At 39.8% G+C, this 16819-nt stretch overlaps 1 protein-coding gene across 7 annotated transcripts in view; it reads right to left on the bottom strand.

Moving 5' to 3' along the window:
* Window positions 1–2103: 2103 nt before the first annotated feature.
* Window positions 2104–16819, bottom strand: part of creb5b (cAMP responsive element binding protein 5b) — a 327968-nt gene continuing 313252 nt past the window's right edge. For 4 of the 7 annotated variants that reach the window (XM_073024470.1, XM_073024472.1, XM_073024471.1 and 1 more), the window contains 2 exons: window positions 13986–14091; window positions 2104–10301 (listed from right to left, as the gene is read on the bottom strand). In XM_073024470.1, the coding sequence (XP_072880571.1) occupies window positions 10138–10301; window positions 13986–14091 (270 nt within the window). In that variant the 3' untranslated portion in view covers window positions 2104–10137. Of the gene's footprint in view, window positions 10302–10703; window positions 10807–13985; window positions 14092–16819 lie in introns of all 7 variants that reach the window. The other 3 variants (XR_012095754.1, XM_073024474.1, XM_073024475.1) reach the window with 3 other exon arrangements.

Below are 16819 nucleotides of genomic sequence, written 5' to 3'. Positions count from 1 at the left end.
TGAGATGAAGAGTCCTTGAAAGTGAGTGAAGTTCAGTGAAGTTGTCATCATTGGTTCAAGAGCCTGATGGTTGAGGAGTAACAACTGTTCTTGAACCTGGTGGTGTCAGTCCTGAGACTCCTGTCTTGATGGCAGCAGTGAGTAGAGAGCATGACCTAGGTGGTGGGGGTCCCGACTGAGGGATATTGCTTTCCTGTGACACTTCTGTGTTGGTGCGTGGCCAGGTGGTAAAGGCATTGGTCTAGTGATCTGAAGGTCGCCAGTTCAAGCCTCAGCTAAGGCAGCATGTTGTGTCCTTGACCAAGGCACTTAACCACACATTGCTCTGCGACAACACCGGTGCCAAGCTGTATTGGCTCTTGCCCTTCCCTTGAACAACATCGGTGGCATGGAGAGGGGAGACTTGCAGCTTGGGCAACTGCCGGTCTCCCATACAACCCTGCCCAGGCCTGCACCCTGGAAACTTTCCAAGGCGCAAATCCATGGTCTTGTGAGACTAAAGGATGACTATTATATATCATGTAGATCCTATCACAAATTAAAAAAAATCTGCTGGAAATCCGAGCATCATAAGTCCTGCTGAAGGGTTTTGGCCTGAAATGTCAACTGTACTCTTTTCCTAGATGCTGCCTGGCCTGCTGAGTTCCTCCAGCATTTAGTGTGTGTGTGTTACACTTCATGTAGAGATGTGCTCAATGGTGGGAAGAGATTTACCCATGTCATAACAGCACCAGAAGAGATTTAAAGACATTTTAAAAATAAGTTTTATTTCTCACACGTACAACAAAACATACGTGAAAGTCCATAGATGCTGCCTGACTTGCCGAGTTCTTCCAGCCACTATCTTACTACTTGATCTGTTTACAAGACGAGCTTTTCACTGTATCTCAGTACTTGTGACAATAATAAGCCAATACCAGCAGTAAAAACAAAACCATGCCACAATTACTACCAAAACCACAGTGAGATGGTGTGAATTGAAATAATGTGAGCAAATTCCACCCCTGCATCAACTTAGCTGCTGAGACCATCACTCGTTCTGACAATTCCAACATCCTCTGGGCCAGACACTCACTTCCCAGTCTTCCTTATGACAATCTGTTTACATCCAACTTGTACTGTCTATAACAAGTCATCACATGTTTATCAGCCTGGCATGGTTTCTGGTGCATTCGGCTTCATTCTAAAATTATCACTATTATTTCAAAATCCTTCTGCTTCTTCACCCCTTTATCAAGTACTGAAATTTTACAGCACAGTCATACAGCGGTTAGCACAGTCGCTTTAGAGCACAAGCAATCATCGATTGCGGTTCGATTCCTGCCTCTGCCTGTAAAGAGTATGTTGTCTCCATGACTGTGTGGGTACTCTCCAAGTACTCTGGTTTCCTCCCACTTTTGAGAGACGTACAGTTAGGACTAAGTAAGTTGTGGGCGTGCTGTGTTGACGGCAGAAGTGTGGTGACATTTATGGGCTGCCCACAGCACAACCCTTGCTGATTTCAGTTAATACAAATGGCAACTTTCACTGTATCACACACAAAAGCTGGAGGAACTCGGCAAGTCAGGCAACATCTATGGACTTTTGATGCATGTGTGACAAATAAAAGTTAATTTAAAAAGTCTTTAAATCTCTTTCAGTGCTGTTATGACAATGGGTCCAGTACCCAATGGCTATGGGGCCTCCCCAGGTCACTCCGTTCGGGTGGTGTTGTTAATGGGATGCACCTAATCACAAGTCGTCTTCAGGGAGAAGGTCTAGAACACTGCAATCTGACAGGAAAGGAAATATTTCTCACTTCTATCCAAACTGCGGGATACATAGCCGTGAATAATGGTGTACCTCAACTCTACTGACTTCTGTTGATATTTCAAAACCACCAAGATAAAAGCACCCAAAAGGAAGTCTCCACAATACAGAGGAAAGAATAAATAGTTGACCCCGGTCATTGGGACTGTTGTTAAGCAAAAATAATCATTCTGAAGTAGTTACTTATTGTAATATCTGCATTGCCATAGTGCTTTATTAATTATAATTGCAGTGGAGTTTAATATTTTTACAAACGCTTAACTAATTGGATAAGAAAGAAAAGTAAAAATGTAAAATAGTTCAACAGATTTAATATAATTATTCACTTGCAACAATGAATATTCTCATGAGGCATAAGCTTAAAATACAATACAAAGAAAAAAACCATAAGTGCTGAAAAACAAGTATTTACAAGTATGTACCAAATATTTACTCCTTGTACCAAGGAAAGTGGTGAACAAAATCTCCAGAAGAATACAGGATGAAAGCTGTCCACACCGCGATATGAATGAGTACCAAAACCGTATAAAGAGAGGATGTAGTTTGCTGGCATGGACAGGCTGTCTGTGGTGATGATGTTTGTTGGAGCGTTTGAATAAAAATAATGGGAGATTTTTTAAAAAGTGGAAATGGCCTCGGCCTCACACGATCTAAATTTGGAAAACTTACTTCAGATGGGTCAAAAGTAGAGACCTCTGTCTTGATGATGTGCAGAGAGATTAGCCATTCTTGCAGACATGGATGTGAAACAGGAGGGCACAGTTACCACTGTGACTCTTAGTGTGTTCAGGTGCATCAACAGAACTGAGAGAAAATGGATTTTAGTGAATTTCACCACATAGCAAAGTTGGAAACATAGGCTGGTCCACCTCTGATAATGCTTTTTAAAAGCCAATAAAACAAGAAAAAAAAAGATTATGATACATTTTGTCAAACTTTCTAGTAATAACCATTATGATCAGGCATCAAAATCTGTCATTTCAACAGAGGTGATCATTATCAGACTCTCTTTAAGGCAACACAGAAGGATTTGTAGGTATGCTTCAGGAAAGTCTCCTGGCACATGAACTGTTTGGTGAAACGTCTATGTTTCCTAAAGTGCCCACATGCCTCTAATAACATTTCTAATTTTTCATAGGCAAATAAAATACATCCACCTCTAGAAATTGATACATTTTTGTCAAGCTTTCTAGTAATAACCATTCCAAGGAAGCATTATGGAAAGCCGATTATGATTGTTCAACACAAAAAAATACCCTTTTTAATTCAAAAATATTTATCAAACGTAATTGCTTTCATAGTGCTAGCTTCCAAAATAAAAGAACCTGTTAAGTTTCCATCTGAGAATGTAGAAACCGGAAAACTATGTCATTTGCTTTTCCAACATCACACTTGGTGCAAAATCAGGTTTGGAATGAAAACCGATCTGTTTATCATTGATCCAAATTCTTTTGAAAACACAATGGACATTCCTTCTCTCAAAAAGTTAACAAGATATCATGTGATAGTTCTCTGATAAGTATCAGTTAAAAAAGCAAAAACATTTCATTAGATTTTCCCTGGAATGTTGACCACTTTAGAAACTCAGCACCTTTTATAAGCAATATCTAACTAAAATCTGACTACCATGAGTAATATTTATTTGGTCCTCAATAGTGAATGACACAGTCCAAAATTCAAAGTCCATGGCTTATTTTTCATAAACTGAATATTATTACTAAAACTAGCATTGAGTTCACTCATCAGAAATAAAGATGCTAAGACTCCCAACAAATCAGAGATAGAAGTCTGAATTGATAATTGGGACATAACCTTTCCACTGGACATTAATCAAAGCCCAGATATAAGGTTTTGAGATTTATATAGAATGATTTGGAATATAAATCTGTAGGGAATCATTTCATGTTAGCCAATAGCTGATCTATAAAGCAGATTGTGGTTTTTGTGGTTTTGCAGTATATTTAAATTCAGGTAGCTAAGTAATGGATTTATTCGCTGCTGCTCTACATTGCTACCAAATCAAATTTATAACTAAAGCAATCCCTTGCATCACTGGATTAAATTTTGTTCCTGGTGCTGCTATCTGAATACACATGTTTGCCCATACCTTCCAAATTTAAAGTATGTGGCCATGCTTCATTTTAGAAATGTAGCCTTCAAACAAAGTATTTGCCAGCAACAAAAGTGCACAAATTCCCTCCAATTTTTGGTTCAATCTTCTAAACGTATAAACATAATTTCAAGGGGGAAATAAAAAATCTCGTGGCCCTCTGCATTGGGCATTTACGCATGAAGTGATGTGTCAGGATTAATTTGTGTTGTTGCAATAACAGACTAAAAGATAGATGGAACAGGAATTAAATGGGAATCATTAATGTAAACAATGTTTCTGTAACGGGGATTTGCATTAGACAGTCTCGTTTATCTGACTGCTGTGCAAGCTATATTCTGTATTTGAGTGCAACCAGCATCAGGTGGGTTGTCAGCACAACGAAATGTCAATCAGAGAATCTTTTTTTTTGCGATACAGTGCAGAACAGGCCCTTCCAGCCCAATGAGCTGCATTACCCAGCCACCCACTGATTTAAACCCTTGCCTGATCACAGGACAATTTACAATGACCAATTAACCTACTCTTTGGTACGTCTTTGGACTGTGGGAGGAATCTGGAGCACCCGGAGAAAACCCACACAGTCGCAGGGAGGACGTACAAACTCCTTACAGATGGCGTCGGAATTGAACTCCAAACTCGGACATCTCGATCTGTAATAGTGTCGTGCTGACCTCAACGCTACCGTGGCGCCCCAAAATTTGAAAGGACAAATCTAAATTATGGGCCCACCATTCATCCCTACTCATGAAAATAACAAGATCATAAATCTTATAGAGCAAAAGCAGAATACAAAGTGCAGAAATACAATGCATGTTAGAATGATCCTTCTCTCAGCTTAATGCCTAAAAGGATTCATTGAATAACATTAAACACCTCTTCCCCTCCCCCCTTAGATTTAAACCAGTTACAGATTCAGAACAAATGTCACATATAACATTTAGAATGATGGAGCACTGCAAATCTGGACTGAAGAGGGCATCAGACAAATTATTACACATTCTACACACACAAAATATGGGAGGACCTCAGCAGGTCAGGCAGCATCTATGGTTATGAATAAAAAGTCGAGGCTGGGCCTGAAAAAGTGACTGTTTATTCATTTCCATAGATGCTGCCTCACCTGCTCAGTTCCTCCAGCGTTTTGTGCATGTTGCTCTGAATTTGCAGCATCTGCAGAATCTCTTGTGTTTTTTGTTACACATGCTTAATTTTTAGAAGAAATAATAGAAAAAAAAAACTTGAAAAAAAGTTCAACTCTGTAAAGTGCTGTTCAACACACTGTTTCACTTTGAATCCTTTCTGTTTTACACTGGTAAGGTTTTTATAACTGGAATACCTACCCTTCAGGCAGTCTTAGTAAAAGCAAGAAAATTTTGTTATATTCCAATCTCTATCCTGAATAACGTTTCCACATTTGAAGATAAAATGATTCAAAGAACAAATGTATTTAGGTGAAATCTAATTAATGCAGCTTTGATATTTAGTGAGGAGAAGATGTTACCAATATTGAAAGCAATTCAATAGTCAAAGTCACATTCAGTGGAGCCATTTATACAATAACTGTAGGTTTCTACTGAACATGATTTTGTGATGTTGTGTTTTGATCAACGAGAGATTTTTTACAATTATTTTTGAGCATGGCTTCCCACCCTGGGGCCCACGTACCTCTTGGTTAATGGTATGAGTCCATGGCATAAAAATGGTTGGAAACCCCTGTATTGGAGGATGCTTAATATTATCAGTGCATGTCCTTAACCTCTTATATTTCACAATTAAAGTCTTTTGCTCTTTTTTTGTAACTTACAGTATTTTTTCTCTCTTGCACCGTACTGCAGCCCCAGAACATCAGATTTCATAACACGTGTTAGTGATAATAAACTCAATTCTGTTTAGAACATTTTTTTTATTCAGAGCGAACATTTGCTCTGTAGCATTGATCAGATGTTTCATTGCATTACTTAAGAGGTGGCTGACTTAAAGGATTTGCAATTATGTTCACTGACCCTGTCTGTTATGTTGAACTGTGTTTAGCAAAGATTTCTAAAGTGCTATTTGCTGAAAATGTACATTAGAAGATGAGCATTCTGCCAGTTGATTGAACCATGAAAACTCTGAGCATTGACCAAAAATACTTATGATTGACATCATGCTAATACCTGTGCCTATGTTTTGGTGCCATTTTAAAACAGGTACAAACCATACCAAGTTATTCCAAGAAATTTATCCAAATTTCCTCTTTTTAAGACATCCAGGGTAGACACCTAAAACTGTGCATAACGCCAGTTTAAAATATGTAAATTATAGGTGTAACCCATTTTTAAGGCCCTCTTGAGTAATTAGGTTTTACAGAGTGTACAAGCTCTGTAATCTTTGGTGACCATGGATGCTGTAGCACTGCCTCTGACATCAGAGCTGCAAACAGTTTTTGCCAGATTTGATTCTCAGTATTGTGCAGAGGAAAGAGTTGACAGGACAAAGTACCTCTGCTCATTCCACTCATTCTTACCAAATAACAGTTTGTTTGGGGTGGGGGAGAGTAGGGCAACTTTTTAGTTTCAGATTTGCATGAATATTGCAAAACACCCTCTCTTGGGCCATAAAAGGACACATTTTTGAAACCCTTTATATGGATATTTGACACTCCCTTATAAAGATACTTCAAATAGTCTGGTGTTAAATGCTGTGAATTTCTCTTTCTACTTCGGGGAAAACTGCAGTTTATACACAGGGAATTTATTTCAGTTCATCAGAACAACACAAGAATAGACCCTTGGGCCCACAATCCAATTAAATTAGTATCAAATAGACAACCTAACTAATCCTCTCTGTTAATAGAGTGTCCGTATACTTCCATTTCCCTCACATTCATGTGCCCATCTAAATGTCTCTTAAAAGTCTCTCATGTATCTGTCTCTACCATCACTCCAGGCAACATATTCTATGCACCCACCACTCAGTGGAAATAAAATTTGCCCCTCATATCTCCTTTGAAGTTACCCCCCCTCTTGCCTTAAAATCATGCCTTCTAGTATTAGACATTTCAACCCTGGGAAATGTCAGAGGGCATTTTACATCTTGAAGGGTGTAATACTGAGACATCAGCCACATTAAACTCTCATGCATTAGTTACTATTGTTTGATTCTGTATTTTATCCTTTATTTAATGTGAAACCTGAGTTAGTTCAGCTCTGGGATATGGAGGTTGGATTACTTTTTGTCAACTGGTAAATGTATTATTCAACTATGTGATATTGTCAGCACATATACAGTGGGCACGTATTTCACTTGAGTGTGATTATTGGTTGTGATAATTTTAAAATACTACTTCTCCAATGGTAAGAAATTTAATTTTCAGTAATTAAGGACAGCCTGGTCTCTAACTAGAAGCACTGATTTACAGTTTCTTTGCAAAATTTATTTTCTTTTTTAAATAAATCTGATCAAATGTGCTTTCCAGTGCTTTAGTGCTTCAAACATTTTCATGATAATCTTCACCCTTACTCCTAAAGGTTGCATTATGTCTGGCTTGGGATCACTTCAGCCGATTCCAGTCCCAAAGGGTTTGCTGTTAGGTTTAGCTTGATTCACTCCATGTGACAGATGGTATTAAATGACCAGTTCTGTGCATATGTGGAGCTTTTATCCCCCCCATAGGAAATGGCTGGGAATTTGCATTGAGGGCTGATGCAAGTCTTCAGCATTGCATTGCCAATTCCTGTGTCAAAACGTGGACATTTTATTCCAGTCTCTGGTTAATGTTAAATTTATACTCAAATATTTATTTGACAAAAAAAAGGAGATTTTGCAACTTGATTGTAATTAGCCAGAACTTTAGAAATGACATGGAAAAGGATTAACTGGCTTGGCAGATTTTTTGGACAAGTGAGAAAACCATAAATGTCATGTGTATATGTTGGACTCAGCATTCCCTTCAAAGAGGAAAGGCGCATTCCATTAATTTGCCCCAATTCCATGGGGCAAATTAAGTATCTCCTCCTTGTGTGAGTACAGGAGGTGAGCAGTTAACCAAAACTGGCCTCCTTCCCTCAGCCTGTCAATTTTCACACTGCTAATTAGGGTAATGGTGAATTTAGTATTTAATTGGTCAGCATTCAAATTGTCAGGTTAGTTAATATCCAGGAATGATTTTAATGGTGGGTGTGTGGTACATCTGCCAGGGGTGGTGGTAGAGGCAGATACTTTAGGGGCATTTAAGAAACTCTCAGATAGGCACATGGTTGATTGAAAATGCAGGGTTACGGAGGAGGGAAGGGTTAGATTGATCTTAAAGTAGGTTAAAAGGTCAGTGCAACATCATGGGCCAAAGGGCCTGTACTGTGCTGGAATGTTCTATGTTCTGAAATTCTCTGACTGCGAAATTTGGGCAACACATTTCCATTCCCTACTGTTCAACTTCACCTGCCCTCTCCAAGAACTTCATGGCTGGATGGCCCCAGCTTATGGCATCTGCAAGAGGTGCAAATTAGGAAATGATTGGACTGTGTTCTGGTGCTGTAGGCTTTCAATTTCTTCAGCAGTATTCTCCCCAAGTATAGCTCCTTGTCAAGGCAATCATTTCACAGGTGCACCTTTCTACACATCTGACAAGGTACAATTAGTCTACACTTTGAACAGTATCCAAATTAGTCTTTCTATTAACTGCATGCTTGAGTCTAGGCATTGGGAATTATGTCAGTCAACAGATGGGAATGGCCTCAATAATAATAATAGGTTTTAAGGCATATGTAAAGTCAGTAGTCTAGGAGCATTCTATTGGCCTTTGATCACAATTAAACATGGAGTCAAAACTGTACAGATCATTCACTTCTATTATATAGTTTTTTATACTGAATTTGGTATAATGCTCAAAACTTAAAAAATAGGTGTCATCCTTTAGTCCAGTTTGTAATGTTTTGGTTTGAAAACATTACTACTCTTCCCATTTGATCCTTTAGAGCAGGGGTTCCCGAACTTTTTTATGCCATGGACCTTGACCATTAACTGAGGGTCTATGGACCCTCGGTTGGGAAAATCTGCTTTAGATAGATTTTGGGATCTTTGCATCCTAATGTGGATTATAACCAAATGACTTCATGTATTGTTCTCAAGTTTACAAGAACATCAAGAATGCTTTGTGACCATGGCTACATTTCCCCTTCGTTTGATCAGTGTTAGTTAAAGCCATACTTAAATGAGAATTTTTGCTTGTGTAGATGGCTTTTTACACAAATGGAACAGAACTGCTACACACGAGAGATTCTGTAGCTGCTGGAGATCCTGAGCAACACACACAAAATGCTAGAGGAACTCAACATGTCAGACAAATGAATAAACAGAAGAAAGGTCACGGCCTGAAACATTGACTGCCTATTCATTTCCATAGATGCTGAGTTCCTCCAGCATCTTGTGTGTGGGACTATTGCACCTTGCATGATTGACAGCCACTATCATTGCATTGCCGATAGGATGTAACTGCATACAGTAGTGGGAAGCTTCTCTGTCCTTCCTGTTAATCTTAAGAGCTGATGTTGAAGTATATAGCAAAATAACCAAATGGAGAAAGTGGTGAATGCAAAACGGATTCTTAACATGTGCAGATAAAAAAAATTACAATTCGTATTCAATTGATCATATTGCCAAGTAGGGAAGACTAAGTGATATAATGTTTCTAATATTGAAATGCATTTTCCATATATTCTTACTCAATTAGTGACTCAATCTCAATTCATAAAATTTGATTTTCAGTGCAAATGAACATTATTTTTTAGAGACTGCATTATGGGCTGTATCTATAGCATAGACTGGAGGCTTCCGTTCACTGATGACGTTGTTAGATACCTTAATCCAGTTGTTAATTGGCAGGTTGGTTAGATACCTAGAACTTGCCACTGATAATAAGTAGAGAGACTATATACACAGTAATAAAATTCAAAAAGTTCAAAAATTCTTAGTAGAATCTTCAAATTGGTACCAGCAAGTTATGAGAAAGCATTAAAGCATTCCCAAGCTATCAGCGTTTTTAATTGCATATTTCCCTTTTTTCATTACTAAAGTAAAAAAAATTAGCATTTTGATAACTATTAAAATGAATAGCGAGAGTCTTTTTTCCCCCTAAAGTGTATTTAATTCCTGGATTATGTTGATCTTTCCAAAGTCCTGAATGGAGTGTCAATTTTTCGGTCTTCTGCCGCCACACCCCCGACATAAGGCAGTACTTAGAGGATTGGATTCCGATCTGTTCTCTGATTCCCGAGCTGGGTGAGTGTGGAGCTGCCTACAACATCACTGACGGCAGTCGAAGTGCTAATTGAATTGTGCTGGATAACTTGCTGTTGAGAACATGCAGGGATGGGGCTTCTGGGTGGACTGTTCTCAGGACCTAGGGAAAAATAACACACAACCAGAATTAATACTAGCTGTGATTCAAATGGCACTGAGTAAAATACTTTGTGCAGTCTGGGCACCATCAAAACCACCATCAAAATATGCAGCATTTGACCATGTTCTATCTAATATTACATAATATTGTGCTAAGATGGAACTGAATTTCACCTAGCCCATTCTCTCTTCTTGCTGCTGCATGCGTAGGAGGTACTGCAGCCTTTGGTTCCACACCACCAGGTTCAAGAACAGTTATTACCCTTCAAGCGTCACGCTCCTGAACCAGTGTGGATAACTTCACTGGCCTCAATATTGAACTGATTCCACAACCTATGGACTCATTTTCAAGTACTCTATAACTTCATGTTCTCAGTATTATTTAGTTATTTGTTTTTTGTACTTGCACAGTTTGTCGTCTTTTGCACAATAGTTGTTTGTCAGTCTTTATTTGTGTGTAGTTTTTCCATTGCTTCTATTGTATTTCTTTGCTCTACTGTGAATGCCTGCAAGAAAATGAATTTCAGGGTAGTATATGGTGACATATATGTACTTTGATCATAAATTTACATTGAATTTTAATTTATACAACCATTGCTTCAAGTGTATGAACAGAGGGGAAAAGAAAACCTGAAATAGAAACGCCTAGAGATGTTTGTTGGAAATGTTTATCATTTCCTCATTTGTAAGTTTTAACCAATTGAACTGTTTGAAAGATTTTTCCATCTCTCTTACCTCTAATGCTTTTTCTTTTGAATGAAATTAAGATTGGCACTACCTGAAAATATAGGTGAAATTCATGCCCCCACCCCCACCATCGCCCAAATTTTTAAAATTGGCATTTGCTTCATCAGGACTACATTGTGTGGCTTCTGCAAAAGGGTTCCATGTTGCCTAGAACTTTTAGAGTGTACTGTTACCTGCTCAGTCCATTGTATATGTAAGCATCACCAATATTTGGATTGGGAAGTTGTAAATCCTGCCTATGAAGGACCACAAGCGTGGGCACAACATCAAACATTCTGAAACTGATCACTGGCCTCTCCAGAATTAACACCCCAATACATTCCAAGTGGGATCATTATTAAAATATGTTAATTAATGCACCTTCTCAACAGTTCTCCTGCAGTTACCAGACAGAAGGAACAGAATGTGTCTCTCAGACAAGCATTCATGGTAAGTGCTTTGCTGGTTACATTGCTCAGTAATTATTGTTCCTTCTGTCATAGAACTATCCAAGTCTAGGTTCAGGGAATCAACAAACAGCTTGCAGAGGCCAACCTGCACATCCTTGTGTTGTGTAAGAGACGTGCAGTCACTGGGAGAATGTGCAAGTTCCACACAGAACATGTCTGCAGTCAGGATTGACACTGGCTCACTGGAGCTCTGAGCCAGCAGATCTATTGTGTGTCCCCTTTGACCTGTTCCAGACCTAAAGGAAAGGTCATTTAAAACTTGGATGGAATTGGTAGTATTTAGTAAGATTGTCCCAATCTGCAAAGAGAGTTCTCCAGGACCTTTAATCCTTGATAGGTTACATGATGAAGGTTGAGTGCAGATAACCTGGGCAACTTCTTCAGATATGTGGACTGAATGGTTTTCCATAGGTACTGTATTTAGATCCAGGGCAGGGGTTCCCAACCTGTGGGGAACACAGACCCCTTGGGTAATGGTAGGGCCCATGGCATATAAAAAAATTTTGGGAACCCCTGAACTTGGGCTATGTTTTGGTCCGGGTAAAAGTACTGTGCTGGCTGTCATAACCTCAACTTTTCTTGAAGGTTGTGGGGTCTGTCTGGCCTGTTGAGAAAGTGCCTAAGTATATTTGGATTGGGGTTGAGGGAACAAGAAATAGATAAAAGAATATTCCCTAATGTTAACTCTTTAGTTTGAATTATGCTCCAGGATCAAAAAGACTAAAGATTTTTTTTCCCTGGCTCCTTATCATGGTCTTTTCTGGAGCTAGAAAATCCTAACCTAGATTTTGAAAAGCAAGTTGAATAACATTTATAGAGGCTTCATTTACTTTTTAATTCCACCCATATATACTAAAATCTCAGGATTTGTAAAATTTATTTAAAAACCGTACATTATAAAAATTACTGCAATCTTAAAATCAGACATGTTAGCAAAATTAAAGTGGTTTATGGTGTGAAATTGATCATTTTCATGAATCCTAGTTTTTATTTAATTATTCATGGCATATGGACATTTTTACAAGGCCTGCATCACCTACCCCATTTCTCATTGTCCTTGGGCTGATGAAAGAGCTAAGTATCAACTGGACTGGCAGATCTACAGTCACGTCTATTCAAAGCAGGTCAATAAAGTAAATGACCTTTCCTGAAGGACATTAGTGAACCAGCTAGGTTTACTATGACACTGTGCTAATTTCACATTTAAAATGGAATTTAAAATATAGTGTCAGTAATAGTAATGATAGTTTTGAAAGATTTTAATAGTTAAAATATTTTTGGAAGGTGAATTTTATTTCTTTTGTGTTAAGTTAATTTGATACTGATGATCTATTTCCTGAATTCTAATTGTCCCCCCCTCACCGCCCCCGAATCAATGGAACAAGTTCTCAGTCTGACAGTTAGTTACTAAAATTAATATTTATTTTCTCTCTCTTGAGTGGGCCCTGTAATATATAAAAGCTCTTTAGCCTGCTTCTTCCATCCTAACAAGCCCGTGCCATCGAATTGAAACCATGTGATGAATTAACCTCCTGACTTGCACATCTTTGGAATGTGGGAGGAAACCATGCAGTCATGGGGTGGATGTACAAACTCCTTACAGACAGAGGTGGAAATTGAACTTGGGTCTCTCGTGTTGTAACAGTGTTACACTCACTGCTACACTCCCATGATGCCCCGACTAAAAGAAATGTTTTCCAGCTTTCTGCCGGGCCATAGGACAGGGTTTGCTTTCACTGGGAAACTAAGCCATCAATGGGGCTACAGACCAGGGATCGGCAGTAGAAAGGGTGGACAGTTTCAAGTTCCTGGGTGTCAACATCTCTGAAGATATATTTGATGCCCAACATATTGATGCAACTACAAAGAGGGCACACAAGTGCCTATATTTCATTAGGAGTTTGAGGAGATTTGGTACGTCACCAAAGACTCCTGCAAATTTCTACAGATGCACTGTGGAGAGCATTCTGAATGGTTGCATCACCATTTGGTGAGGAGGTGCCACTCCGCATGATTGAGAAAGGCTGCAGAGAGTTGTAAACTCGGCCAGCTCCATCACGGGCACGAGCCTCCCCAGGCATCAAGGACGTCTTTAAAAGGTGATGCTTCAAAAAGGTGGCATCTATAATTAAGGACCCTCATCACCCAGGACATGCTGTCTTCTCATTACTACCACCAGAGAGGCCTGAAGACACACACTCAACATTTGAGGAGCAGCTTCTTCACCTCTGCCATCAGACCCCAAAACGGACATGAACTCTACCTCACTATTTTGTTCTCTTGTTGCATTACTTAATTTTCATATACTGTACACATTTCTTATTGTAATTTATGGTATTCTTTTTACATATTGTTTGGCACTGCTGCACAAGACATCAAATGTTGGCGATATTAAACCTGATTCTGATTCTGAGCTGCCTCACGCTCTCACAGTGAACTGAAATTTTTCCCAGGCACATCCTTTGTTCGGTGAGGTGCATTTTACTCACTCAAGTATCCTTGTGACTCCTTCTGCATCGTGACTGGACAGTCTTTATGTGTCAGTAATAGTTGCTTCAGCTGAGCCACCTCGTTCTTCAAGAGGGAGACCTCGTTCTGTGAACACAGATCAACATGTGGACATTGTTGACATCCTTTGTTTATAAGCCCAGATTTCAAACTGATGGAGTAGGAATGAAGAGGAGAAGATTAACATTTTACAAGCGAACTTAAATTTCAAACCTGAATCCGCCCCATTTCCCATTTTCCCACCACTGCTTTGGAACTGAAACATCTTGGAATTGGTGACCCCAGCAGGTCTTCATCAGGTGACCCACACTTTTAATTAGAACATAGAATATTATGACACAGTACAGGCCCTTCAGCCCACCATGCTGTGCTGACCTTTAAACCTATTCTAAGATCAATCCAACTCTTCCCTCCCACCCAGCTCTCCATTTTTCTATCATCCACTTGCCTATCTAAGAGTTTCTAAAATGTCTGTAATGTATCTGCCTCTAACACCACCCTGGCAGGACATTTCACACCCCCATGATTCTCTGTGTAAAGAACTTGCCTCCAATATCCCCCTATACTTTCCTCCATTCACCTTAAAATTCTGCCCTCCTGCGTTTTAGTCATTTCTGCCCTTGGGAAAAGTCTCTGGCTATCCATTCGTTCTATGCCTCTTATCATCTTGTACACCTCTCAACCCCTTCGCTCCAAAAGAGAAAAGCCCTAGCTCGCTCAATCTGTATTGATTCACGTATTGAGATAGAACATGGAATAGGCCTCTCCAGCCCTTCAAACCTCATCACCCATCTTTAATCCCAGCCTAATCCTGAGACAATTTTCATTAATCAAATTACCTGCCAACCAGAACGTCTTTAGATGGTGGGAAGAAACTCATATTGATCCAGGGAGAACGTACAAACTCCTTACAGACGGTGGCAGGAATTGAACCCAGGTCAACTGTACTAAAAAGTGTTGCGCTAACGGCTATGCTACCATGCCACTGTACAAATGTCGCCATGCTTCAAGTACTAACATAGCTCGTCAACAATTTCCTAACCCTATTCCGTACGTTTTTTGGAAAGTGTGAGGAAACTGGAAACCCACAGAGTCAAGGGGAGAATGTGCAAAATCCTTACTGACAGCAATGGGAATCAAACCCCAATCAATGATCACTGGCACTGTAAAGTGATTGTGCTAACCACGGTGCCACCATCACTATCTTCATAAGACATGCCCTCTCGTCCAGGTAGCATCCTGGTCAATTACCTAAACTCCTCAGCTGTTTCATGTCTTAATGATGGCTGATGAAGGAAGGTAAAGGCTACTGCACTAGACAAGCCGATGGGTTTTCCGGCACTGCCTGGCACCATCAGATCAGGAGTCCGCACATTTCCAAGTCAACCACTAACTCTGCTTTTGATTTTATCCACACACCCTTCCTCAACAACTCACTCCATAATCTAGGACATAATGGCACAATAAGGCCCTCGGCCCACAACGTGTGCCAACCTTTTAAGATTCATATAACCCTTCCCTCCCACATAACCCTCTATTTTCCTATCATGGTGTTCCATGTACTCACCACTCTGTGTTCAGAGCAAACCTACCTTTGATGTCCCCACTACACTTTCCTCCAAACACTTTAAAATTCTGCCACCTTGTATTAGCTATTTACAGCCTGAGGAAAAGGTCTTTGGCTGTCCACTCTGACTATGTTGTACAACCAATGAAGTACTAGGACATAGAAGCAGAATTAGACCACCTGGCACATTGTCTTCACGATTCAATCATGGCCGATTCATTTTCCCTCACAACCCGATTCTCCTGCCTTTTTCCCATAACCTTTGACGTCCTTACTAATTTACCTGCCTTTACCATTGCCCTATGCACTCACCACTCTGTGTAAAGAATTTACCTCTGACATCCCCAATATACCCTTCCTCCAGTCTTCTTAAAATAATGTCCCATATTATCCATATACAAGGGGACATAACATATCTAAGATTTTCTTAAATTTAGTGCCTTTCTGTTGTCTTACTGGGCAGGTTGTGATCTCTTCCTCTTTCCTCACTCACTCTGACCTCATCAGTAATGTCTCATTACTCTTTGTCACCCCTTGACTCCTCAACACTGCCTGCCTAGGTACATCCTGGTACCACAGTCTCAACTCTCAAATAGTCAAGTTCTCACCTTGACACAATGTCATAGAGACAAAGCACACTATTCCTAGTAGGTGCTCTCTTCTCATTGCTACCATCAGGGAGGAGACACAGAAGCCTGAAGACACACTCAATGTTTTAGGAACAGCTTCTTCATCTCTGTCATCAGACAATGAATCAACCCATGAACTCTGCCTCACTGATTTTTTCTAGATGGAAATCCATATCAACACACACAAAATGCTGGGGGAACGCAGCAGTTCGGGCAATGTCCATGTTGACATTTCGGGCAGAGACCCTTCTTCAGGACTGGAGAGGAAGTGGGTAAATGCCAGAATATGAAGGTCGTATGGCGGATAGCTAGAAGTTGATAGATTAAGCCAGGTGAGTGGAAAAGATAAGAGACTGGGGAGGAAAGAATCTGATAGGAGAGGAGGGTGGACCATGAGAGAAGGCAGGGAGGTGATAGGCAAGTGAGAAGAGATAAGAGGCCAAGTGGGAAATAGAAGGAGGAAGGGGGAGGGAAAAAATTACTGGAAGGAAAAGTTGATATTCACGCCATCAGGTTGGAGGTACTTGGACAGAATATGAGGTGTTGCTCTTTCAACCTGCCACATCATGGTGACAAAAAAAGAAGCCATGGACTGACATGTTGGAACAGGAACGGGTAT

The sequence above is a fragment of the Hemitrygon akajei genome, chromosome 20 (genome assembly GCF_048418815.1).
Source record: "Hemitrygon akajei chromosome 20, sHemAka1.3, whole genome shotgun sequence".
NCBI classification, from domain to species: Eukaryota; Metazoa; Chordata; class Chondrichthyes; order Myliobatiformes; family Dasyatidae; genus Hemitrygon; species Hemitrygon akajei.
Note: the sequence above shows the minus strand (reverse complement) of the source record. Positions and strands in the feature narration are given on the sequence as shown.